Source organism: Perna viridis, chromosome 14 (genome assembly GCF_037379345.1).
Source record: "Perna viridis isolate PV_CMFRI_1.1 ecotype Kerala chromosome 14, ASM3737934v1, whole genome shotgun sequence".
Classification (NCBI taxonomy): Eukaryota; Metazoa; Mollusca; class Bivalvia; order Mytilida; family Mytilidae; genus Perna; species Perna viridis.
In genome coordinates this window covers 1,178,428-1,205,840 of record NC_142458.1, presented here as the reverse complement: position 1 = coordinate 1,205,840, position 27,413 = coordinate 1,178,428, and the positions used below count along the sequence as shown (strand labels likewise).

The 27,413-nt window shown below is 33.4% G+C and overlaps 1 protein-coding gene and 1 pseudogene across 2 annotated transcripts in view; both read right to left on the bottom strand.

Moving 5' to 3' along the window:
- Positions 1–27,382, bottom strand: part of LOC148597676 (mitochondrial inner membrane protein Mpv17-like) — a 35,118-nt gene extending 7,736 nt beyond the window's left edge. Inside the window, exons 1-3 of one of the 2 annotated variants that reach the window (XM_088560176.1) lie at positions 27,206–27,382; positions 6,639–6,748; positions 4,774–4,863 (exon numbers count right to left, since the gene is read on the bottom strand). In XM_088560176.1, coding sequence (XP_088416302.1) covers positions 4,774–4,863; positions 6,639–6,748; positions 27,206–27,278 — 273 coding nt within the window. In that variant the 5' untranslated portion in view covers positions 27,279–27,382. Of the gene's footprint in view, positions 1–4,773; positions 4,864–6,638; positions 6,749–13,058; positions 13,363–27,205 lie in introns of those variants that run through there. The other variant, XM_088560175.1, reaches the window with a different exon arrangement.
- LOC148597677 (uncharacterized) lies at positions 22,042–24,864 on the bottom strand (annotated as a pseudogene).
- Positions 27,383–27,413: the final 31 nt, after the last annotated feature.

The window sequence follows — 27,413 nt, the reverse complement described above, 5'->3', positions numbered from 1 at the left end:
CCCAACCCCAAAGACACTTATATAACATGTAGAACGGACAAAATATTTCAACAAGATATTTGATCATGCAAAAAAACCCACAGAATTACTACTATACTGGTGATGCACTTCAGGAAATCAATTAAAGAGGAATTTTAATACATTTTACATTTGTCCAAAATTTGTCATTTTCATATCAAATTTTTGAAAGTCTGATAGCTGTAGCTAAACCAAACATCCGTCTTAACTAAACAAAGCTTTTTGGATCATACCTGTTAACCTTTGGAACAGGTCATGTGGGAGATTCTCCTGCATTGGAACAGTTCACGTGGGAGATTCTCCTGCATTGGAACAGTTCATGAGGGAGATTCTGTTCCATTGGAACAGTGCATGTGGGAGATTCTCCTTCATTGACACTGTCTCATGTGGGAGTTTCACCCTCATTGGAACAGTGCATGTGGGAAATTCTCCGTTGACACTGTCTCATGTGGGAGATACCCCCATTGGAACAGATCATGAGGAAGATGCTTCCTTATTGAAACAGTTCATGTGGGAGATTCTTCAGCATTGACACTGTCTCATGTGAGAGATTTTTATGTAAAAGCAAATTTCTGATGTTAGACTTCAATTTAGAATTTTTCACAGAAAATATAGTAAATTTTAGCCGAAAACCTCCCAAATATCTTATATTCTATTACTTTTTTGTGGGAGATTCTAAATTTTTCATTGATTTTGTGGGAGTCTTCCACCCCCCTTTACTTGGGAGAGCTAACAAGCATGTGATGACAAATTTGAAACTGCACTGGTTATTTAATGATAGAAAATCACAAAATTTGTCTAAATTATATTTACAAAAGTAAGAATTTGATGGAAAATAAGAAAATAAATCTAATTTGTACAAAGTAAAAATGGAACACATAAACATCAGTAGACTTTTAAATTCTCTTTTTTTTTTGGGGGTTTGAGAACTAGACTGTAATCATGTAAAATTTTCAACACAGAATTTCTCATTATACATTGTTTCTCTCTCCATACAATGTTAGAATCCATTAAAGTTTAAACAAATAACAAGAAAGAAAACTATATAAAAAATAACTACATGTAAATAACTACATGTAAAGAACTAGAACTGCTTGAAGTTCAACAGAAAGTCCTTATGCAAACAAATTACCAAGTAATGATAATCCTAGAATTGAGTCTACCAAAAAAAAATGAAAGTGCCACTTGTTGAAAATTATTTTCTGAGTACCTGAGCACCATTCTCGGGTTGATCGTGACAGGCTTGAAGATGCTCTGGTGTTGGAGGAGCTGTAAATAAATCATTGCAAAAAATTCTAACATTAAATTAGAGTTACTCCTCTTTGATCATTCACAATTAATTTATAGAAAATAATTGTTTTAACTGATTCTGGTTTAATGTCCTAGGGCAGACATTTTATAAATTTCTGGACAGTAAGGATTGACCAATCAAACATTTGTACTAGTATGACATGCTGAGTTGGATCTTTATTGTGCTAGCTCGAAAAACCAACAGCCAGTAGGTAGGCACATTACTAGTATTCTGACTCCAAACTAACCAGTCCGCAAGCAGTCTCCTAAATACCATGTGCTTGGCTAACTACCAGTTTTAAAGTCATTGGTGAGGCTCAGCCAGAGATCTAACCCATGGCCTCCCACACTCTGGGTGAGCATGCTACATGTATGCTGAATCCATGCAAGGAGGTATAGAGAGTATGTTAATAACAAACTCTAGTACCTGAATCTTTTCGCTTTGGAATAAAGTATACAGATAAAAATATATATAGCAATATACTCATAACATATCCAAATGTCCCTTAATTAAACCTCATAAATACATTCATTTAAAACTGATTGTGCGAGAGCAAAAGGGGTAGTCAAGGTCATTAAAAATCCTTATTAGTAGAAGGGTGAATTTCACTGTCTTGTAGTCACCATTTTATCAACATAATTTATATATAAAGGCATGTCATAAATGTAAGCATATTATGTTTTCAAAATTTTGTAGACGTTTGAATGAAGACATATTTGGTAGCATTTTAAATCATATGTGTTACAACATAAAGAAATTTTAATAGTTCAATAAAAAGAAAGAAAGGAAGGAAGAAAAACCAAATAAAAAAGGTAATTTAAAAAACTACCAGTGTTTTAAACTCTAATGAAAAATGTGGATTAAAGTTTCATTTTCATGAATTTCATCCACATTTTTCAATTATACAGAACTAAAGGGATTAACACAGATTGTTAAACCTACTGTTAGCACTACATTAAATAGGAAATTGTAGTCATTTTTTTTCCACTATAAAGCCAAAACTGCCATATTTCAGCCCATGCAAGTAAAAATACCTAGCATATACATGCACAGAAATCTTGACAATTTGGTCAGAGGGGGAGGTTTTTAATCAATATTTTTTTCAGTTGTATCCAGAGATTAAACCCTTGAACAGGAAAACAGGATGAATGAATATGAGGGAGGTCTAGAGGTATAGCAAGAGAGGTTTTTGATGAAACAATTGTCCAATAGAAAAGAAATATAGGATAAGGTATGAAAAGGACCACATTTGCCCCCCTCCTTTTTAGAAAAAAATAAGTTTGAAGTAAATGACAAAAATGCAATATGCACTTTTTGATGGATGATTAAATTGATTTAGTTTTTAGTTTTAGTTTTCACAATTGCATCAATTGTCAGTTTTATGGAAGCTTAAAACCACCAAAAAACAACGATACTGTGAAAAAGCCATTTTTAAATGCTACTATTGTTATATTTGGGTCTGCCAACATGACTCAGGGATATCTTGACTTATTTAGACTACTATCAATATGGCATTTAGAAATCCTAAAAACAATAGTTTTGGGTCAAGATAGCAGAGGCACTCATAAAATGTTAAAAAAAAAAGTGCCAAATTTCAGCATATTTGATAGAAATTCACAATTTCCAAATTTGGGATATCATATGTTCAATCATATAAAGAATTCACAATTTCCAAATTTGGGATATCATATGTTCAATCATATAAAGATGATATGCTTAAAAATGTGGTTTTATATGCTAAACCATACATTTAAAATTTTAAATAACAGAAAAAAAATTATCCATATCAAATTTCTAATTTCCATTTGTGAAGGGGACCAAAACTGTTATCAAACATTTCACATTTAATTTAATAAAAAAAAATTAAAAACAAGATCACTGCATCAGTGTCATATATTTGTCAGCACATATCTTCAATATGTGTATGGGAAAAATTACTAAACTTCTCCATAATAGGAAGAAAACATCTTCAATACATTTATAACCACTGTGCAAAGTTTTAAAAAATTGGTTGTTTGATACATTTTTAGTTACAGATTACAAAGTAGGTACCCTCAAACGGATGGATAGAGTCAAGTGGCTTCAAGACCTGCATTCTCTGTTGGTGACACAGGTAAAAATATCTAGACATGTGGAAAAAAGTCCTAAATCAACATTAGGTGACCTATTTAAAAAACAAACAAAAAAAACATGGCTTCAATCAAAATTTAATTTTAAGGTGTAAAATGGTTCCAGATTAATTTAGGCAGTGAACAGACAAAGCAGCAGAAGTGGAATTAAAGCATCATCTAAGTTAACTTATTTCAACTTAAATCGACTCAAAAAGTCAGTGTTTGTTGCAAAAAAAATAATGTCATGTACATAGCACTTGAATCAATCAATTTTGAAATAAAGCTATATTCATTCTAATCCAAATGAGGTCTGAAAAAATTTGACCTACCAGCATATTTATTCATTTGACACAAAATTCCTTTCTTAGCCTTTTTTAATATGTTTGTTGAGATGTAGAAATACTTTGGTAATGTTCTAGCCTACAAAGTAAGTTGTCTCCCAATGCTATTTTGCAGACCTGTTTTCAGTAATTTTTACAGAATATTATGAAAATAATGCATAAAATTTGGAATTTTGTGTGATTTTAACATAGGTACTATGTAGAGTGTAATTAGCAGTCAAAATTTGTAGAAAATATGATGAATCAATAATTTATAAGGTAAAGACCTCTGCATTTTTGGAACGTGATAGTCATATCATTAAACCTTCCCAAACATTTGTATAGTTTCTGCTTAATCTGTTTTATAAACAACCAAAACAGCCCTACAAAAATCAACTATCAGATTTTTCAATGAACAGAAAAGGGTTGTGTATCAAAGCAGTCTTCAGGTTCAGTCTGACCTCTCATTTGCAGAGGTTTTTTTCCTTATGTGGACAAATTTTGTTTTTTTATCTCACAATTATGGTACAGAAAAGAAAAAAAGTACATTGAAAAGGAAGTAGACAACTCCTGCAAAGGGAGGCAATACTGTATACTATATATAGGAACAACAGTAAGCATCATTTTATAACTGGTGACTGGGAACGCTTTATAAATAATGCCCCTTTTAAAATGTATGAAGTGGTTCTTTTACTAATGACAACGGAAACAAAGGCCTTTAATTTGTCCATCAAACAAACAAATTAAAATTGAACTAAAGTGAACTATCTAGTGGAATTTAGCATGCTCTAGCATTGGGAAATGAGCTATCAAAATTTCTTCTAAAAATATATTCCTATTACTCCTTAAATAAAAACACATTAGAGTAAGTCAATTATATATAAAAAAAAAATAAGAGCTACTTAAACACAAAGACAACAGTAATATAAAATAGTCCTCAATTTCAAACTAAAAAATATGTTTTTTTCTATTATCTTCTTCCCCAATGGGAGACAACTCTTATCAAAGATATATTAAGCATAATAATACCAACCTGATCTGCTAAGACCATTTTAACAGGTGCATACTTCTGTCCTTTGAACACCCTATCAATTGTTTTATACCAGACTCTAAATATTGGACCCTGAAAAAAAAAAACAAATAAACATAACAATGTATCCAAAAAATACTTTAAATATAAATTACGAATTGGTCAAATCTGTGAGTTCTTTCAAAAATTAGAAAATTGCTTAAGGGATTAATAGGGATTTCAATTGGTAACGCCTTCATATGTTACAGTATATGATGCTTACATTCTCTGTATATTGTCCAATTAGGCAAGTTGATGAACTGCAACTTGCTCAAATGGAAAACAAGATTGTCCTTGAGTTCATGCATGTTGAATGAGAAATCTGTAAGTCATTGCTCACCAGTGACACCCCACATTTAGTCACAATAAATGGAAAATAAACAAAGTTCTTGGAAAACCAGGAAGTTGTTGATTTTTTTTTCCAAAATGGATACAACCTTAATGGAATATCTACAGGAAGAATGTGTTGCAAATTCAAGCTGCTGTGATGAGTAGTTGCTGAGAAAACTGTGATAGAAAAAAAGTTACAGATGGTAACCCAGAAAAGGGTTAAACAAATTACCCCATCTCCTTTGGAGAGGAGGTAAAAAAAATACACAAAGTTTGGTTTTTTTGGGGGGTAAGTATATTTTTAACTTTTATTTGGCAATAGGATAACCTTTAACATCGGACCCTGTGTTACTATAGGATAACCTTTAACATCAGACCCTGTGTTACAATAGGATAACCTTTAACTTTGGACCCTGTGTTACAAAAAATTTAAAACACAATTTCGCTATAATTTAAACTAGAAATACTGTGAGCAAGCTCACAAAAAGAATACCCACCGATTCAAATATGAAGTTAAATCTATAACCTGTAACTTCAATTATCTCCCTTAGATAGGAGCTATACACCTTCATACAATTATTTACATATAAACATCCTATAACATGAAATTTCCTTGAGCAGTTAAATCAAGACTTAAGATGGAAAGAGAATCAGTGAATGAAATGTTTTATAACAAAAGGGTTGATACAGATTCTCTCATTCAGTAATGAGAGGTTTAAATTACTACTTTATGGAGAAGATAAAAGTTAGCAAAATGTAAGGTTTAATTCAAATAACTTAAATCAAGACTAAAGGTTGAAAAGAAAATTAGTTCATTGCATGAAATCTGTAAAAAAAAAAAAGGAAATTAAATGGCAGGAGATTTCTCATAGAAATTTGAACACTGCCTGATGGTTAAAAAGTTATGCACACTTTTAATCAAATTTTTCTGTTGGAAAAATATAAAAGGCTGGGTAATTTGTATAGATTTGCACTAAACTTATCAAGCGGAGTATATTCCCTATAGGATAAATCTTTTGAACACTTAGATCCAGGTATACATTAAATGGCTGTGTAACCATAACAACATACACAATGTAACAAACCAATCTTCATACCTAATTTCATATTATTCTCATGAATAGTTTTCTATTCTAGGCCTACTGGACTTTATTGAACTAATGTAACTCCATATATTCAATATACAGAGGGACAGACACCAGTAAAATGTAATATCCCACTACCCAGTCTGTGTCAGATACTTTATCTGCTAGTAGCCTGAATCATAAATTTCAGCAACCTATCTTTACAAGTAATTGAAATTCCACTGAATTTCAACTAGCCCAACTAAACATACGGCAAAGATAAACATCCCACTTTCATAGGCTAGAGCATAAAATAGTAAAAATGATGCAATGATTGAACCAAAGGTGACCTACACCAAGGAACAGACAAAATTAACTTATACCAAGAAATAGGCAAAACTAACTTACACTAAGAAATAGGCAAAACTAACTTACACCAAGAAATAGTCCAAAGCCCAGAAACCTGCCAGTTCTTGTAAAATCATAATCTTTAGTTCTTTCGATAAAGAGCTGACATATACAATCTCCTGTTGCCATAAGAGTACCTGTCAAGAAAACAAAATATAAGTGAAAAAATCATGAAAAACACCTTAGTCGAGTTGTCCTGATATCAGGAAAATACTGTAAACATGTTAATATTTTTCACTATTTTGGCGATGAACAGGTATGAACAAAAAATAGTAAAATCACAATTGATTTTTATCATTTCAAAACACTTATCATTCTTTAAAACTGTGAAAATCAATATCCACAAATATGCTCACCTGACAATCTGCAAAAATTAGCAACAATGAAAATTAAATTTACAGAACATGTTTCTGGTCCTTTATGGCCCCTTTTTAACAGCTAATCACAACCTCAAAACTTCCTTTTGTGGTATGGCATCTTGTGGTACTACTTAAAACAAGAGGTTCCCAGGAGCCTGAATCACTTACCTGGTTGAATTTTGCCTTTCAAGGGCAATCAATTAAACAAGAAGTTGTCCAACAATTTTGACTCAAGATCAACATTTACTCCACATTATTGGCAAATTTGGTGCTTGTCTACACAAAATTTTGACACCTGTTGAGAGTTATTACCTTGGGGTAATAAAATTGTCACTTTTGCAACTTGAAACAATGTTGGGCTTACAGCTCTTCATATTTCTTCTACTTTCAAAGATTTCAGGTGATGAAATGAAACTAGATTATCATCCGTCATCCTGAAGTCTTTTGTCAATGATCAAAATGACTAGAAAAATCACTGCTAGGAACAAAAAGGGTAAGTTTTACTTAAGTTTTCATAAATAAACTTAAGTTAACAAAAATGCAAACGACAACAATGCTGCTGAAGCTGTCACCAACAAGCTGATACCATTATACGACCAAACGACAACAATGCTGCTGAAGCTGTCACTAACAAGCTGATACCATTATACGACCAAACGACAACAATTTTTGGGAACATATAAAAATTACAGTTTGTTTTATAAATATCAAAGTGTAATGTCCTAATGATAGCCTATAAATTCAAGATGTGAAAAATGTAGACAAAATTTTTCCTATAATATAAGGTGCACATCTGCAATATGTATTTAAGTTATGTGCAAAGTTTGAATAATATTAGTTTAATATTTTTTGACTAACAGATTACACAAAAGTTAGTACCATTCACAACATAAACTGACAAAAAAATGGCTAATTTCAACATGCACAAAATGTAGGGAAAGGTTAATTGATTTTTCCCATAAAAGCCATTGTGCACCATGTATATAATTACTATGCAAAGTCTGAACAATATTGGACTTAAAATTTTTGAGTTACAGATTACACAACATAAAGTAATAATGGCTTAATTCAGCACATATTTAATATGTATATGATCATTGTGCTAAGATTGAATAACACTGGTTTAATACCTTTTGAGTTACAGATTCCAAATCTTACCTAAACATTGCCCCTAATTGGGCTAAAATACCCCCACAATATGTTGAACCCTGTACATATGAGGATCAATGTGGACATACAATTTAAATTGGACTCAATTTTGATGGTGGATAGACTACACACATTTAACACACAATTTGCTGCCCTTTCTAGCAGAAACAACAATCAGTACAATGTACTATTTTTTGTTGACAACACAATAACAGAATATGACTAATTCCTGGCAATATGCACATCTATATATGGTAATCTAACACTCCATTAAGTTTAGGAAGAGTTGTGGACAAGGCATCAGACAAAGTTTTGCTAAGAAATGTGTAAGTTACAACAGTCATCATTTCTTTAACTTTCATTTAAACAAAAATTTCTGACAATAAGTTTATCCCAATATGGTAATGTTAACAACCCATTAAGTTCCATAACAATTCTGCAAGTCCTTGAAGAGGAGTTGTGGGCGATGCATACATGTAAAGTCAACAGTCATCATTTCCACAATTTTTGTACAAACATAAATTCCTGAAATATGAACATCTCCATATGTTAATCTAACATCCCATTAAGTTTCAGAACAATCCTTTAAGTTATTATGGAGGAGTTGTGGACAATGCATGAGACCAATTTTTGCTGAAAAATGCCGAAAGACAAATTTTCCTATAAAAAGGGGGTCAAACCTACTGCACCCCCTCTGGATCTGCCACTGAAGTCCAACAGACATCATTTCTACTATTTTTCTACATAAATTTCTAAAAGTATGCACATCTCCATATGGTTATATTACATCTGACAAATTTTCATAACAATACTGCAAGCTGTTTAGAAAATAGTTTGGACAGACAACATGTGGACAGACCAACTGGGTTGAACCAATATAACTACCTGGAATATGAAATGGCACATCACCCCCTTTAATCCTAATCAGTGCAGGTGTGAACTCAGGTGTGCCAGATGGGTATGAAGTATTTGAGACAGACAGATGAAGTTAAGTTGCTCAAAGACCTGTTTTCTCAGTTGGTGACGCAAGTAAAAATTAACTGCCCTTGAAGAAAACAAATTAAACTGTCTTTGTAAACTTAATTCATCCTTGTATCGAAGTATTTGTGTGCTGTACATAAAAGAAATATTACATCATGTTTTGGTTAATTTTCGTTTAATAAAATCATAATACAGTGAAAACTGTATTAACCAAAACTTTTTGGAAATTGAAAAAACTGTCTGGTTTATAGAGGTGTTCAGTTAAACAAGGTCCAAAATAAAGGGACCTAAAAACTGTCTGGTTTAGAGAGGTGTTCTGATAAACAAGGTCCAAAATACATTTAAACTTATATAAAGGGACTTTAAAACTGTCTGGTTTAGATAGGTTTTACAGGATTCCAATATGAGAGGTTTCACTGTATTTTAGGTTTAGTTCAGTATTTTACCTTTATATTGAACAAAGCAGGAAAGTATATGAATCACACATAGATCATTTACAACACAAAAAAAAGGTTTTACTTTGAAAAACAAACTTTTCTGCACTAACTGCACTAAAACCAATTTGTATTTTACAGATGAACTATTTCTATCAAGTACAAATGATCTACCTGTAGGTTTAGCATGAATTTTAATAACATATTTCATCCAACAAAGACCACCTTATTATATAAAATCAATTATAAACTCCTTAAACAAAAATAAAAAATATAAGCATGCATGCATAATAGCATTCTCAAATTCTATCAAATAGGTTATAAACCAATTACTTTTTGCAGTTGCTTATATTTCATCCATTATGTGTAGTCACCATTTTAGCGACTTCAAAAAATCAATTAGCATTTCATATATACTGTTAAAAATCAACTTTCTGTGTACTATTTTTGGGGTTCATCTGTAAAATTAGCAAATACAGGTAAAGATTGTACAGTATAAGATAAAAATAATAATTTCACAGATATATGATGAAACGTCTGGGCTCTGTGAAACTCAGTAAGTCCAGGTTTAGACCTGATAGACTGTAGCACTTTGAGATACTCAAAGATCAAAAGTCTGGGTTTAATGCAGACAGATTGTAGCACTTTGAGATACTCAGTCTGGCTTTAATCCAGGAAGAGCGTAGCACTTATACTCATAGATTAAAAGTCTGGGTTAATTGCAGACAGACTGTACACAGGCAAAATTATTTCACATGATTTTACCTGAGTTGAGCAAATAAATTAAGTGACAGAGTTCACATGAAATTCGGGTGAATGGAGCCTTCATGTGAAATTCACACGAAATGTTCACACGAAATTCGTGTTTAGTGAATTTCACATGAAAAATATTTGCCTGTTTAGCACATTGAGATACTCAAAAGATCAAAAGTCTGGGTTTTATACACACAGGTTGTAGCACTTAAATACCTTTAACTACAGTAATCGAGAAAATCATGCAAGGACAAAAGGATCATAAAATGCAACTCTAACCATTTTTTTGCTCATTTGCTTTTGTAACTTTGTACATATGATCTTAGTTACTTTATGTTATTTGTTGTGTGTGTCTGTTTTCCATGTCTGATCTTTGTCCTTGGATTACATTCTTTTGATTACCGCTACAACCTTGGTTCCCTTGATTACTATTTTGAAACCTTTCTACCGTATCTGCTTTATAATTACCACCTTTTGTGACAAAATGTTTATATTGATCTAAGGTTTTAAAGAATTAACAAAGAAGTCAACAAAATAAAGACTAACGTCACTGAAAAGTGCTGATAGGTCGTAAAAGAGCATTTACACACAAAACATATACCAACATTGACTTTATGTACCAGTATTTCTTCCTCTAGACATAAGGAACTATATACAAACATTTACATGTACTTCTTAAAAAAAGTCAAGTTATTACATAGTACCAAGTTCATGGTGATAAAACATAGATAAAAACTGGGGTATACAAAACAAACTGAACAGACACATAGACTGAAAATCAATATAAAATAAGGCCCTAACCAAGAAACGGGCACAACAACATTGAAATAAGTTTCAGACATGGAGCTGGATCTGTATAGAACTCCAACTAACATCTAGACAGGAAATCCTATTTGTTTTTCAAAAAAAGCTACTAAAAAACTACATGTATTTTTTGCTAATTAACACAAAAGGTTGCTCAGCAAGTACTACCTGTAACATTATAATGTCATCATTATACTCTTCATAGTCTCATACTACGATGGATTGAATGAGTGATTATGATTTAACATCGTATGGCGTCATAAGGACTACTGACCAATGGAATAGACCATGCTTTGTACTAGAAGGACACACTGAAACAAATTTCTATTCTACAAACTCACAGAAGCAACAGCCCACAGGTTGGCATGCCAGCCTACTCAGATTCATTATTCTGACTCCAAGCCATCCAGTCATCACTCTGCTCCGTTAATGCTTGCTTGACAGAGTAACCATCACTACCAATAAGTCATTGGAGTGACTTGGCCAGAGATTGAACCCCTGCACTCAAGGCCCCTACCCTAAGACCACCTTGGCGGTTCATACCATGATAAAAAAAAATATATGGCATTTTATGACAATGTGGATTCAATTTCACATAAAACAGCTAATATCGTCAAATGTCTGTGCAAGACCTGAAAATGTAGTCAATAGAAAAAGGAACAAAAATGGTGAAATGGTGAAATTCCATGCACCATCATATAACATTTATAAAAGTAGTAAATACAGAGATCACAAAAGGTCTTCAATAAGTGTAAAACACCTTTAAATCAGCTCAGTAGGCCCAAACAACAACAGTTATAAAATCCATGGTAACAGAACAATGACACTTCTTCAAAATAAACTAAAAAAGTCAAATAACACCACGGAAACACATTAAGGACCAACATCTGCTGACTGTGGACAGGTGTATGTCATCAGTGGGGAACTAAAAAAGTCAAATAACACCACGGAAACACATTAATGACTAACATCTGCTGACTGTGGACAGGTGTATGTCTGCAGTGGGGAACTAAAAAAGTCAAATAACACCACGGAAACACATTAATGATCAACATCTGCTGACTGTGGACAGGTGTATGTCTGCAGTGGGGAACTAAAAAAAGTCAAATAACACCACGGAAACACATTAATGACTAACATCTGCTGACTGTGGACAGGTGTATGTCTGCAGTGGGGAACTAAAAAAGTCAAATAACACCACGGAAACACATTAATGACTAACATCTGCTGACTGTGGACATGTGTATGTCTGCAGTGGGGAACTAAAAAAAGTCTAATAACACCACGGAAACACATTAATGACTAACATCTGCTGACTGTGGACAGGTGTATGTCTGCAGTGGGGAACTAAAAAAGTCAAATAACACCACAGAAACACATTAACGACTAACATCTGCTGACTGTGGACAGGTGTATGTCTGCAGTGGGGAACTAAAAAAGTCAAATAACACCACGGAAACACATTAATGATCAACATCTGCTGACTGTGGACAGGTGTATGTCTGCAGTGGGGAACTAAAAAAGTCAAATAACACCACGGAAACACATTAATGACTAACATCTGCTGACTGTGGATAGGTGTATGTCTGCAGTGGGGAACTAAAAAAGTCAAATAACACCACGAAAACACATTAATGACTAACATCTGCTGACTGTGGACGTACGTCTGCAGTGGGATTAAAAGATGTGAACTACCATCCCACCCAGCCTGTATTGGGAACAGTTTACCAAACGACAAGCTAATGAGTTCAATAGAAACACAATGCTCAAGAAAATACAAATGTACATGTAGTGATCAGGGCAGTACAATTTTTATCTAATTACTCGTCAGAAAAATATCATGACCTGATGAGAAATTACAGGTATATTTAACCCAAACACACAAATTGATTCTATGAGGTAAGATAATGAATGGTTTAAATTAAGAATACATCAAATACCAAAAAGAGAGAAATAATATTATTTACCTGTGGAGAAAGCACATGTTGACATAGGATGACGGAGAAATGCATATGAGTAATACCTTAAAACTACAGCCATATCACAAAGACCTAATAATCACACGTTACGTTAAAATATCATATTCACATATCTGCAATCATACATCACTGCACCACAGCAATTTAAAATTAAAGTCAAGATCATAAAGATCCCAGGTATGTTTCAGTCAATATAAAAAAAGTTTTATATTAACATGTTTCTGTAAGACATGTGCACTGCTTTCTTGGAGTTCAATAAAGAGAAATACTTTCAGCTGCAATTGTTACCAAACAGTGAATAATCAATCTTGTCTGGTACAGAAAATAGTAAGGCCATTCAAAAGTAATTTGCAGCTTTACGTGGGGAAATTGATCAGAATTCCTTATCAAGGCCTGATTCAGTAATGCTCTGATTCATTTGAATTTAAATATAACTTGCATATCTAATTAAAGTTATACATTGTGATGCAGATGAATATGTATTTTCTCCAAAAAAATATTAGAATTCCATTACAAACCAGGTTCTGATTCATTGAAATTCAAATATTCATGACATATAACACAGGGGTTCAAATTTACTTTCAACAGTGCAGGATTCTAGGCTTTTACAAATTTCAAATCATAAGTCCAAATTAAAGTGTCAATTAATATGAATTTAAAGTTCAGGACCCATGTAAATGAAATTTTAGAGGTACATGTAAGTGTATTACATGAAGGTCAGAAATCAAGGGTCCAGCACCTCAGATATGAACCCCTGAAATCTGTATTAACCAAACCACTTTAGAAATTTAGAATAAATGTATGTTTGTTTTAGACAATTGTAACATTTACCCCGGTTCAATATATGTATGAACAGACAGAGTTCAAAAAGTTAAGATATGTTTTGCATTTATTCAGGATTTGGTTTAGACAGGTTTTGGGTTAATTCAGGGTTTGGTTTAGACAGTTTTTGGGTTTATTCAGTTAGGTTTAGATAGGTTTTGGGTTTATTCAGAGTTAGGTTTAGACAGGTTTTGGGTTAATTCAGGGTTTGGTTAAGACATTTTTCTGGTTTATTCAGTTAGGTTTAGACAGTTTTTGGTTTATTCAGGGTTTGGTTTAGACAGGTTTTGCATTTATTCAGGATTTCTGTTTAGACAGGTTTTGGGTAAATTCAGGGTTTGGTTCAGACAGTTTTTGGGTTTATTCAGAATTAGGTTTAGATAGGTTTTGGGTTTATTCAGGGTTTGGTTTAGACAGGTTTTGGGTTTATTCAGTTAGGTTTATACAGGTTTTGGGTTAATTCAGGGTTTGGTTAAGACAGTTTTCGCATTTATTCACGATTTTTGTATAGACAGATTTTTGGTTAATTCAGGGTTTGGTTTAGACAGGTTTTGGGTTTATTCAGAGTTAGGTTTAGACAGGTTTTGGGTTTATTCAGGGTTTGGTTAAGATAGTTTTTCGGTTTATTTGGAGTTTGGTTTAGACAGTTTTTGGGTTTATTTAGAGTTAGGTTTAGACAGGTTTTGGGTTAATTCGGGATTTGGTTTAGACAGGTTTTGGGTTTACTCAGGGTTTTGTTTAGACAGGTTTTTTGTTTATTCAGGGTTTGGTTTATACAGGTTTTTGGTTTATTCAGGGTTTGGTTCAAATAGGTTTCACTGTTTATTAATATATTTATGCAGCAAGGTTTTTTTTGACAAGCTAAAATGTGCAATGTTTAGAAAAAGGAAGTGCCTACTACCTGTAATGATATAAAGATTAAAAATTAATTGATCAATACTGAGTACATTCGTACCCATAGACTGAATACATTCACACCTGTAGAACTTATTATAATCATGCTCCTAGTTTTTAGCAGAGTCCGAGTTGCTCATTTCCGTTAGTTGCTTTGCACATATTTTTTGTATATTTCATGTTCTTTGTTGTCTGTGTCTGTTTTCCATATCTGGTCTTTGTCCCTGGGGTATATTCTTTCGATTTCTGCTATAATCTCGGTTCCCTTGATTACTCTCTAACTGCTTTGTAGGTTTGTATAACCTGTGTAGGCTTCAGGTATGTCAGTTAACTGCTTTGTATAACCTGTGTAGGCTTTAGGTATGTCAGTTAACTGCTTTGTACAACCTGTGCAGGCTTCAGGTATGTCAGTTAACTGCATTGTATAACCTGTGCAGGCTTCAGGTATGTCAGTTAACTCTTTTGTACAACCTGTGTAGGCTTTAGGTATGTCAGTTAACTGCTAGTAGTCCTTTGTTTGTGCATTTGTGTAATGTACATGTATATCCATTTTTTTATTTCTGTTCTAACTAAGGACTCAGATCTTTTTTAAACTGATTTTTAGATGTGGTTAATTGTGTAATATTTTTTCCACAGTGGACAGATTTAAAAGTCAGGAATTTCTGGCCTCTGCATGTATTGTTTTGTTTAATGTTGCTGGAGTACATGTATATGGGGGAATTATTTCTCTGTACTTGTGTATAATGTTATTTTGGGGCAAGCTGTAGCCTCATTATGGCCCACATTATTCAATAAAGAACCATGAGTGGCTTCGCGCAGACATTTTGCATCCCAGTGGGGTTGCTGTCTCTTTGACATATTCACCATATCCATTCTCTTTATATAGCCCAGCACTTAAATCATCAGACTGAAGTTATATTAGTATGTCCAGGGTATACATGTACTTTTGCACTTATACTTGCATTTAAAGTTTCAATATCTATATTGCATTACATAGTAGTACATGACATGATGTTCCTTATTTCCTAAGCATGCTTGTTGTATATTTAAAAGTATAAATTGTCGGTATTGATAAGAAGACAGATTAATAAAAGCTTTGTGCTTGTTTCCAAATCCTGTTTGTCAAACATTGTTTAAACTAAAGTTAATTTTATTTGTTTCAAATGCTGCAAAATATATAACATGTCAGTGTTCTCCCCAAGGCCCTTAAAGGGTTGTGCTTTACAGTGCTATCAAGTTGGATTGATTGATTGATTGTTGGGGTTTAACGCCCAAGCAGCAATATTTCAGCTATATTCAGGTGATGAACATGAAAGGGATAATAAATTGAACATGAAATGATGATGATGAAATGAAAAAAAAGGGATGAGACACTAGGATAATAGGGTTGACAAATTTTGTTTGCCACAAGATAAAAGGGAGGGATGGGTAGGGTCGGGCAATTTAGCCTCCTGTGGCGAAGCACAAAGGTTCCTACTCCTATCGAATACCACAGCAGGGTTCTTTAACATGGCATCTTTCCCAACACAGTGCACCACTATGGTTTGCGGTCAGGTTTTCCCTATTATAGCCTGACAACCCCAGCATGTAACACGCCAGAGGTACCCCATTCCACCACCTCGGGCCCACATCCCAGTTGCTCTGTGGGCAGAGTTCCTAGCCCCCTAGGTTTCTGAGCACTATCTAGTCACCTTTTACGACAAGCTTAGCGCTCCTGCAGGACAATTCTTTCTCTATCGAGTTAGAGCATTGTGCTACTGACCTCAATACTGTGTTATCTTGCTACCAGCGCTGTGCTATAAAGTTCATAATGAGGCTTAAATATCAATTACGAGAGAAAACAGTATTAAAGTTAAAATTACTGCAAATAAAGAAAAAAGGTAATGTACATTTAGAATAAACAGATCAATTTTTAAATACGAAGTGGTACACACGCTGAATATGGTACAGCGTTATCCAAAAATCCTGGGGAGAACACTGCATGTATAACTAGATGCTCTGAACATGCTTGTTTTATACACATATACACAAATAAGAATAAAAGATGTCTATGACAATGTCATATTTATGATACCAGTTGAATGTCATGTCTATAACAATGTCATATTTATGATACCAGTTGACTATGTCATGTCTATAACAATGTCACATGATACCAGTACATTAAAACAACTCAAATATTCATGGTACCTGTTGAATAAACTTTTTTTATTCATTTTTAATTCTTAAATAAGGCAATAAATAAACGAACATGAATAATATAGATCTCAGGTCCTGACAAGTTATTGGTCTTCAGGGGTTCAAATTTATTTTCAAAAGGGAAAGGTCCTAGACTTTTTTATATCCTGTCTGGAAGGTCCCAAGAAAAAAAGTAAAAAGTATTCAGTGGATTTAATGTAAATATGGCAGGTCCTGAACCTATAAATAAAATTTCAATTGTCCTCTATCAGACACTCTTCATGCTGACGCACTCATAAACATTTAGAATGGGGAAACGCTCTCTGACCCACGTGGGGTCTGGGAGTAGGCCAGAGCATCAACAGAGCAGCCCAGCCGCTAGTCCTAAGAAGGAAATACTCTGAGTTCTTTGGTCAGGTATCCTGAAGGCTGGGCTTTGCTACCTCCAACTACTAACAGACATCTACTAACACAATCTCCACAAGGGGCGGTCTTGTGAGTTCCGCAAGGATAATCAAGACCATATAAACCACCAATCGACCTCTATCAGACATTGAGGGTCCAGGAACTTGTACTAGCTCTAATCTGAACCCCTTGGGGCCTTTTGTTTACACCAGTAGGTTGAAATGATACAATTCTTTAAAAAACATCTTTCAACAACAACTTTTATCAAGGAAAAATATCTGCTGATTATGTCTTATGGTTCTACAATAAATTGTCATCTTAAAAATATACACACATACATGTACTAGCCATAGGAAATGCTGTGCTTACATAATGATATACATGTACCATTGGGGTTACAGGTGAAAATCCTGGCATTTTAGTATGGTCTTTTGTACTGAGTTAGAGGAAAAATTAACTGTCAACATTAATTTTATGTGCCATACTCATATGTCAAACATTGTAGGTACTTAAATTTGCTTTTGTCATTTCATTTAGATCTTTAGTCAATTAGATATTTATCAAATAATTTTTAATTAAAAAAATTATTGAAGACTTAATGTCTTTCTGTGGCATAAATTTTTGTTTTCATCATTCTGCACCCTGGTGACTAATACAAGTATTAATGCCACTAACTTGACTGATTGAAACTAATATATTAATGAACCACACAATGTTTACTTCCTTTTCTGTAAGAATTGTGGATCAATGGAACAACTTATCCTATTCTACAGTAACACTTAAAGCAGCATTAAACAATGAAGATTGTAATCCAAACAAATTTATTTGTTCATGTTAGGGCACACATCCAAATATGTTTCCTAGTTACATGTATAAGCATTTATATTAATATTCCTTGCTGCTCAAGTTTTTTTATCACTTCCCTTGAACAGAAACCTCATGACACAAATGACACAAAGACACATAAGTGACATTTTATTTACAACATATCTTTTCTCTTCCATGTATATATTTTACCTTGCACTTGCTTTTTTCTCCTTCTTCTTTTTAAATTTTAATTATGCTTTTCAAAAGTGTATATTTCTGTATGCACATGCTCATGAGAATAATTTTCTGAAGCTGGCCTCAAAATCAGAAGTATACCACAGTGAAGAGGGGTCTATAGAAGATTATTCAAAGACCAGAAGATGCAGGTAATCCGGGTAAAAGAGGCTAAGAACTGGAGGTATATGAGAGGCTGTAGTGATAGCATGAGTTTTAGCCGGATATGTATTTATATGAAAGCTTTTGTCAAGTCAGTACACTCTAGTATAGTCTTTAAAGCCACAAAAAAGAAAAAAAAAAACATGTTTTAAGCCTGAAAAGAAACAAGTTTTAAATCAGGGGACATCATGCTAACTTTAAAATAATGAGATGGAAGTTGTTTATAATGTCATAACAAATATCATTTTTGGTCAGTGACAGGTTCAGATTTAAATATTTACAATCACTAAACTACTTGTACTGCAACCATTCTGTTTGAATGTCTCACTAATCACTTCCAGGTCAAATGGTCAAACCCCCACCCTCCATGTAGTACCAAAAACACACTGAACCTAGACCTATGCATTGTAAAGCAGTATTTGTGTGTATTCTGATTAAAAGTATTCAAAATAAAGCTGAGAATGTGTACTTTAAAGTTTAAAATCATATATGTAATTTACTACAAAAGTGTATGAATATTGTTTACAAGTGTGAGTAATTTGCCTCCATGCTGTCAGTTAGCAGAGAGGGTAAAACTGTGGATTTTCATTATAATTCATTCAAGTAAATTTTGTGAAGAATTTCTACAATCATCATACCATTAGCATAATGATTTTGAAAGCCTTATTTTACAAGCTTCGCAATAGTATGCAACTTAAAGATGTCATTTGTCCTGGAAATTCACAGTGAAACTTTAAAAATTACTTTTTTAACATGTAAAGTAATGAAAACGTTAGAAGTGATCAGTGAGACCTGAACACTCAAAATGCATATATATACATGTACAGTATATTTACAAGTGATTTAGAGTCACTAACTGAATATACATACCAGCCAACTTTTGAAAATCTCCATGGGGCTTTTTACATGGGACAGCGTGTGAACAGACATTTTCGGTACATATTTTGTAAACTACATGGGTCTTACTGTAGTAATGTATGAATGAGACAATCATTATAGCCTTAAAGGGACTTTTTCAGTTGAACAAGAGCATGCATTGATAATAGATTGAAGTTTGTGAGCCCCCCTTATTTTTTGTGTTGGCTTCCTCCAAACCTAATTAAAATTCTTAAGTTTTATCAAATGAAAAAAATAAATGGGGAAATTTTTTGTTTACATTCAAATTCATTTCTATTTGAAAATACATTGAGCACATATTTCCATCATATCCTTAATGTCATGTGGAGTCAAGTGTTTAGAACTTGATGACTTACAGATTAACTCGAATTATGTGACAATATGTGGTTGAAAAGTTTCTCTGGAGTAGGCTTAACTTGGGCAACTGTTACTTTTCATTAAATGCATAAGTTGCAGTATGATGAAATGTAACAAATATTCAAAAATGTTGCCACTGAATTTCCAAAATTATCACTAATTAAAAGGAATAGTATTTCTTTTAACTATTGCAAAACAAAACTTCTGGGAAAAATACTGCAGTGTTGAAATTACAGGAAATGAGAAGACTGCAGAGCAGGTAACTCATTTTGTATAAACAAGGATAATTTTTTTTCAAGAGTAATCAAGGGAACTAAGGTTATAGCAGTAATCAAAAGAATGCAATCCAGGGACAAAGACCAGACATGAAAAACAGACATACACAACAAATAACATAAAGTAACTAAAATCATACATACAAAGTAACAAAAGCAAATGAGCAACTCAGACTCCACTAAAAACTGGGAGCATGGACCAGGTGCACCGGTAGGGTAAGCGTCCTCTGCTTTTCTGGAAACACCCACCGAGTTGCTCATAAAAAGTCAAGTCCGGGGTAGGCAAACAAGGAAAGGAAAACTATGACCCGTTGAATAAATCAGTTTTCATGGTGCAGATGGATACACCATAATGATCCATGAGTCCATGATGACGACCATAAAACTTCTGTAGTGATGACTTCAATCTTGTAGCAACATAACACTGTTCCAGAAGCCTATTTGTTAGAGTTCTAGCGCGATACAAAAAGTCTGCATAGTTTTGGCAAGCTCTGGCATAACGTATGAGTTGTGATATGAACACTCCATACGCAGGTGCTGAAGGGATGTTGCCACAGATGAAAGGAAAGTTGACATTACGTTTGTCATAAAGTTTGGTCAATAGTTTTCCTTTACCATCGATTTCTAAGAGTAGGTCAAGATATGAGGCTGACTTCACAGTGTCTGTAGTAAGTTATTCATGCATTGAGGCCAACCTCCCCCATTATTTAACAAGACAGATTTTCAAATAAAAATATTCATTTCGCTTGCTGTTTAATTATAAAAAATACTGTACTTGCAAAGCAAAAATTTCCCCCCCTTTTACAATGTCCTTTATTGTTTTTATAAGTCTTGCACAGATTGTACACGTATGGTAAAGCTGACGGTGCTCGCTGATTTAGGCCTACTCAATACTAAGTCTTAAGGATTAGACATGAAATCACTGGAATCCTGATGTGATCTAGATTTGGAGATGTTCAACATAAAACAAGGAGTGAAGTGTCACAGTGAAACTGCTACCATACACAAGAATGAGGGACAAAAACATGGCTGCCAATTAGTTTTGCTCCCCAGGTGTTCCTCGGTTACCTGAATCTACAGTTACCATTGAATAAAATGGGAAAAAGTTGTAGTTACTTTGAAAAAGTCGCTATATCATTAATGTGAACGACAGTACAGATTATTAATTGATATGACTTTAATTCTCTTTAAAAACCCTTTATCATGTATATTTTAAAAATAAAATAATTTTGGTGTCTTTTATTTTTTGAAGTTGACCAATCTTATAATAACAGAAAGAAAGGAAATTAATGGAACAGATGCATCAGCGGTCAACTAAAAAAATTAGCACGCACGACCTGGACCCCCAAAAATCTATTAACTGATACTAAAAAATAGTTCATTAAATATACTTTCCAAAGCTATAATTAAAAACATTTTAAAATTTTTAATTTTGGTGTCTTTTTTTGGTTTCGAATTGGATTTTCGCTTGTTTGTTTAAGTTTTTTCAGGATCTTCTAACCTGCTTTACCTCGATTCCGTTGTATTTCAGCAGATAATTACATCTAGAGTGGCATCAAGAAAAAGGGGGTTCTTAGCTAATACAAATGTATTTGGTAATTTTTCCCAACATTCTGCTCGATAATAATAAATCATTCCAACAAAATTGGAACATATACATGTATAACCTGGTATAGTTGTATTCAATTGTACAGTAGATAATTAGTGGTTATCTGAATTAAAGGTTATAATTTGTTTTTAAACGTTTCAATCCCCTGAACACACTGGATCAGCAACAGGGCTTTGTCATGAGTTTGTATGTTGCCCGTATCGTGTATTTTATCGAAGAAGACAGTTTAAGACTCGTCGCATGCAGTAATTTTAAGTAAATGTATATTAGTATATAACAGAAAAATGAGATGGCATGAATTTAAACTTTCTATGAAATTAAAACCCTGTGCCAAAGCCTCCAAGGATACATTTTTATATACAATAACAAATGTACAGCAATTAATGTAAATTCAAATGCCGATCACAAATTAATTAAATCCAGACGCGTTTAAAACGATAATATTCACAGTTTTTCAATGTACACAATGTTCTTCATAATGAAATATTACTAAGGTTACTTAAAAAAAGCACAGGTTATGAATAAAACCCCGACATGATCATTTCTAAGAGTTTTTTACGATTTCTGACTTTGGTGGTTATGCCATGTTGGCTTTTAAGATGGAGACGGAGTTCATGTTCTGTCATGTCTTCTAAATTTAAATCTTGTTTATTCCTGCGGTTTTCTTTATCGATATCTTCAATTTCGTCCCTTATTTTTTCCCTCTTACAGCTTGAGTCTCTCGAATAGGTTCATTCCACCATTCTGCCTTTTTTTTTCATAGTTTCATCTACTTCTGTCTATGTTATCACTGAATCCGTACCCTAGCCGCTTTCGTGCCAACAAACAGCTTACAGACGAATCCCATTTGTTACTTTTCTTCTGGTGAAGCTGCTTTACTACGTCATTGGTTTTCTCGACAGCCTGTCCGGAAAAGGGCTTTAATGATCCATACTTTTCGATGAAGTAAGGCACATAGTAAACTAAGCAGTGCATATAAGGTGTAACATTGTTAAGTGCGTATCCCAATCTCTTTGAAGTTTGACCAATCGACAAGAAAGTTTTAACCCATTCTGCACTCCATTCACAATTATTGAGCAATGCTCGGTAAACTGACAGAAATTCTTTCATGTCAGAATGAATGGCATTAGAATCCATCAATAAAATGGGCAAATTTGTCAATAACTTGAGTTTGTTTGTGCCAGAAAGACTTGTCCATTTAATTTCACCTGCTTTGTTTTTCCATGTTGCGAATGTTATACCACAGTTTTTAGTTAAGTTCGTCAGCTTTTCAATACTATCAAACTTACACCCTTTCACCTTCACGAATTCATCAAGAGCTTTTGTGTCATTAATGAGATTTCGTAGCATAACATCGGTAATTCTCAGCACTAAATGGAGTTCATCTACCATGTAATTTTCAATAGGTAAATCCAAAAGTGGGCAGTGTTTGCTTCCGAATATGACTTTCCCAGACTTTGCATTTTGCTACATTTCATCTATTGATCGCCCTAAATTTTCTGAACTGTAGTATTGGAGTGGTTTACTCATGTCAGCTCGACAATCTCGAGAAACTTTACACCAAGGACAGGCATATTCAGCCGTGGATCCATTTAATCCTAACAATATTTAAATGAATTTCATATTGGCCGAAATAAAGAGCTCTACGTGTATATTTTTCTCGTTTACAGTTCAAACATCTCTAGTAGCTAAATAGTTGATTTGGTCAAATATTGGTTGGCAGTAATATTTTCGTAGTTCTCGCTGCATTCAACGATGCCTAAAGTTTGTTGTTCTTGGTGAGATAAAGTCTTATCCATTGACGCATCCGAAATAGAAAAGATAACGAAATTCAAAATTCTACTCACTCGAGTCCCGTTGCCAGATATTTTTACTTTTACTGAAGTGGAGTCCGCGTTTAACTTTAAGTGATGCTCTAAGAACTTCTGAATTTCAAATTCAACATTTATCATAGCCCCTGGAACGTTTCCTGGTAAACGCTCAATTTCTATAGACTTGTTCAAATCGTCGCGACTTTGCACTAGCAGATACGTTCTTGGTAAATTATTTGCAAATTCAAATTCAAAATTCTACTCACTCGAGTCCCGTTGCCAGATATTTTTACTTTTACTGAAGTGGAGTCCGCGTTTAACTTTAAGTGATGCTCTAAGAACTTCTGAATTTCAAATTCAACATTTACCATAGCCCCTGGAACGTTTCCTGGTAAAGGCTCAATTTCTATAGACTTGTTCAAATCGTCGTGACTTTGCACTAGCAGATACGTTCTTGGTAAATTATTTGCAACCATAGCAAGTTCGTGGTACGCCGTGGTACACTTATACAGAATTTGTCCATAACGAACACTAATTTTCTTATTTTCTCCTTAGCTTCATTATCCAGACTTGAATAGTTAGCATTTTTGTCAAAGTGTAAGGAAAGGAAATTTCCATTTTCATTTTTTAATTTGAGATCTACCGGCTTAAATCAAAAAGATTCCAAAAACCACAAGGCTCTTTCTGATTTGATTTTCAATAATTTAAGTGTCCGAAATTTTGTTTTTGGTTGCATCTGGTTTACATCAAAGCATTGTTGATTCATTTTCAGTAGTTTACTTTCTAAACATTTGATTTGATCTAACAAATACGTGTTGCTGTCTTTCAGTGTCATTATCTCTAAAATTCTGATCGCTAATAACAGTGGCAACATCATCCTAAGTCTGTAGCTTTTCATACAAGTCTTGACATTTTTTCTCGATTTCAACATTTTTCTCACTAACTGTACTAAGAATATAGTTTTGTTCCTTAACATTGTATAGTTCTGTTCTAAATATTGCAAATGTAGTTGATTTATACAAGTATCGAAGCCTGCTATCTCCTTTTAACATCTTCACTTTGGCACACACTTTAAACACGAGAGACTGAATCCTGGTTTTTAGTCTTTTACTATATGTTAACTGAAGAAAGTTGATCTGGCTATTTAAAATTGTGATACGACAAAGAGAGTATTTTTCAGATAAATTGTGTATGTGTCTAACAAAATTGTTCGTTAGGCTTAAAGTAAGTGCTATCTCTGATTCACTGACATCGGCTCTATTGACAAACTTAGGAGAGCTCTCAGTAATTTTGATTGAGTTTTGGTACTTATAACTGTCCAACAGCGAAAGATTGTCCGACATTTTTGACGACGTATTATCAAAGATTAACTGACTCTATGGCTGACTTTAATTTCAATTTTTCTGTTCGGATCTTTTCACATACAAGTTTTCCACTGACGGGAAAAATTTGTCCTTAAATGTTATTAGTGGAACAATTTTGACTGGTAATTTCAAAGAAACTCCATGTCCGTTACTACAGTATGAGCAATACCAATGATCAGAAAGTGCTAATCTTTTTAAGTTATCCAGTTCTGCCAGAATCTCTTTCGTTGAACTAAACACACTACGGAACAACTGATTTGGAAAGGTGACAGTAAAGGTCTCCTTGCTAGACTTCAGTCGCGCTTGCACTTTCTCTTTCAGAAGCAGAGGAAAGTATCGTAAACACTCGTCTGAAACTTGTGGTACACGGAAATCTCTGACCAAACTTTTAGGAATGTGATTTTCTGGTTCCCATGTGTTTTCTTCTTCACCATATCCGTTCCATTTAATCATAAAAAGTTCTCCCTAAAAAATAAAAAAGCATGTATATAGTTTCAAATAAACAGCCTTCTCTTTTTTTTAATTTTTTTTCATCAATTTGCTCCCAGGTTCATTAAAACTTTTTGTTGAGTTTTACCAAATAAAATTGGGCAAATTTTACAATTATTTGTATTATCATAAAAAAAAAAACATGTTGACACATTTCGATTGTTACCAAATATTTTAAAAGTATACAAAATGTATGTGTGTAATTGCCACTTACATGTGAATATTGCTTTCTGTCGATTACGATCCTAAGGCAATCTAATATTCTTTAAAGTGTGTAAGTAAAAGAAGTTCAAACTCCATCTAAAATGTCATAGCAACTGTAATTTATGAACATGATTTGACATATTTTCCTGCTTGAAATTGTCATTTGCTATGTATATTGAGAACTTAGCATGATAATCTGTCATAAAGTCAACAAAAATTACTTTTCTGTTTACTATTCTACTTCCGGCAATAAATGCCAGGCGAGAAATATACGTGACACACAGGGGAGACGGTCCAGATGGTTTGCAAGCAGTAAAAAGTTTGGTTATCTCATGACATTTAGAAATTTTAATTATATCATTTTATATTGTAACCAAAATAAAATACTATCAATAAAACTGAACAACCGCAATTTAATTCCCGGGATTAATTTAATTTAGATAACAGTATTTACCACTAAAATGAACTATTATTGTACCATATCGGTTTGAATATAGATTTATTTGCATCTTCTTTCGAAAACATTCACATTTCTAACCTAGTACATGTATTCAGCAATATAAAAATGGACCTAATTATTTACAAATGTATCTGTTTTAATAATGCAGAGAGTAATCATGATACATGTAGAACTGAATCGCAAATGTTTTGGTTAATACTTTTTAATCAGGGTTTCATGAAATTAAGTAACTACAGTTTTCAAAACCCCTAGTGATTTGTAGTTTACCACAAGATTACATGTAAACCATTTTTTTAAAATTACAATTAAATACTACATGGAATCAAAAAACAAGTCCATCAATTTCTGATGAAGGTGCCAAGGGGCGGTTAAAATAGAGCGCATCCTTATTTTATATTAAAAAAAAAACAAATCCATTAAAATATGTATTGGATGTCGCGGTACTTTTTAAAGCAAAACAAAAACAAAAACAAAAAAATAAATAAAAAAACGTCAAATCATTTTCAAAAACACTTAAATATAATTATATCTATATATATATATACCTCTTTTGGGCAGGTGTTGGTGGCAACTATCTCTTCTATATAATACACAACCGGCGAAGTTCTTCATCTAAAACATTTCTCAGCATCAAGTTTTTCTCCTTCATTCAATAACTTGTAATGTTTGTGAATCTTTCTTCTCAACTCCATTTATCTTTTTTATCAGCGATCTAATTTTATTTGACAATTTTTGACAATTAATTAACAGCTTGAATATATTAAGGCGACACCTATTAATACTAGAGAGAAAGTTATCATCTATTGGCTACCGATTGAAACTGTGGCAGGACAGCCTACCTGCGTTGTAATAGGTAGTGAGATTTAAATTGCCAGTTAATTGACTTGACTAACGGATTAATTCTTTAGCTGAATCGGTTTGTCGCTGGCTTGTCACCGAACAGTCTAGGGTTTGATCCTCGGTGGCGGAGTATAATTTTATAAAAATTTATAAAAAAAAACGTTATCAAATGAGCCACTCATAGTCTATATGGGTTATCTCCCTTTAATTTGTGCTTAATACTTGTGCATGAATCCCTTTTGGCGGCCAAACCAGAAAACAGCTCCAGACACTGAATCCCAAAACGGCAAAAGCATTATGGGGAAAAAAACGTGCATATAAACAAACCTGTTGTACATGCGCTTGTCCTTAATGGATTTGTCTGTAGTGCTTGTAGGTACTTCTTCAAAAGCTTAGACATTTCTAGTACGGTGTATTGCGGCTGTCAAGTTATATTATCCTTCAATTATCAGTTAGACTCTTGAGCAAACTTCTTATCATGCTTTCAACTGCCTTTTGTCGTCTGATATTATATAAGTTAAGAGGGGGTACCAGT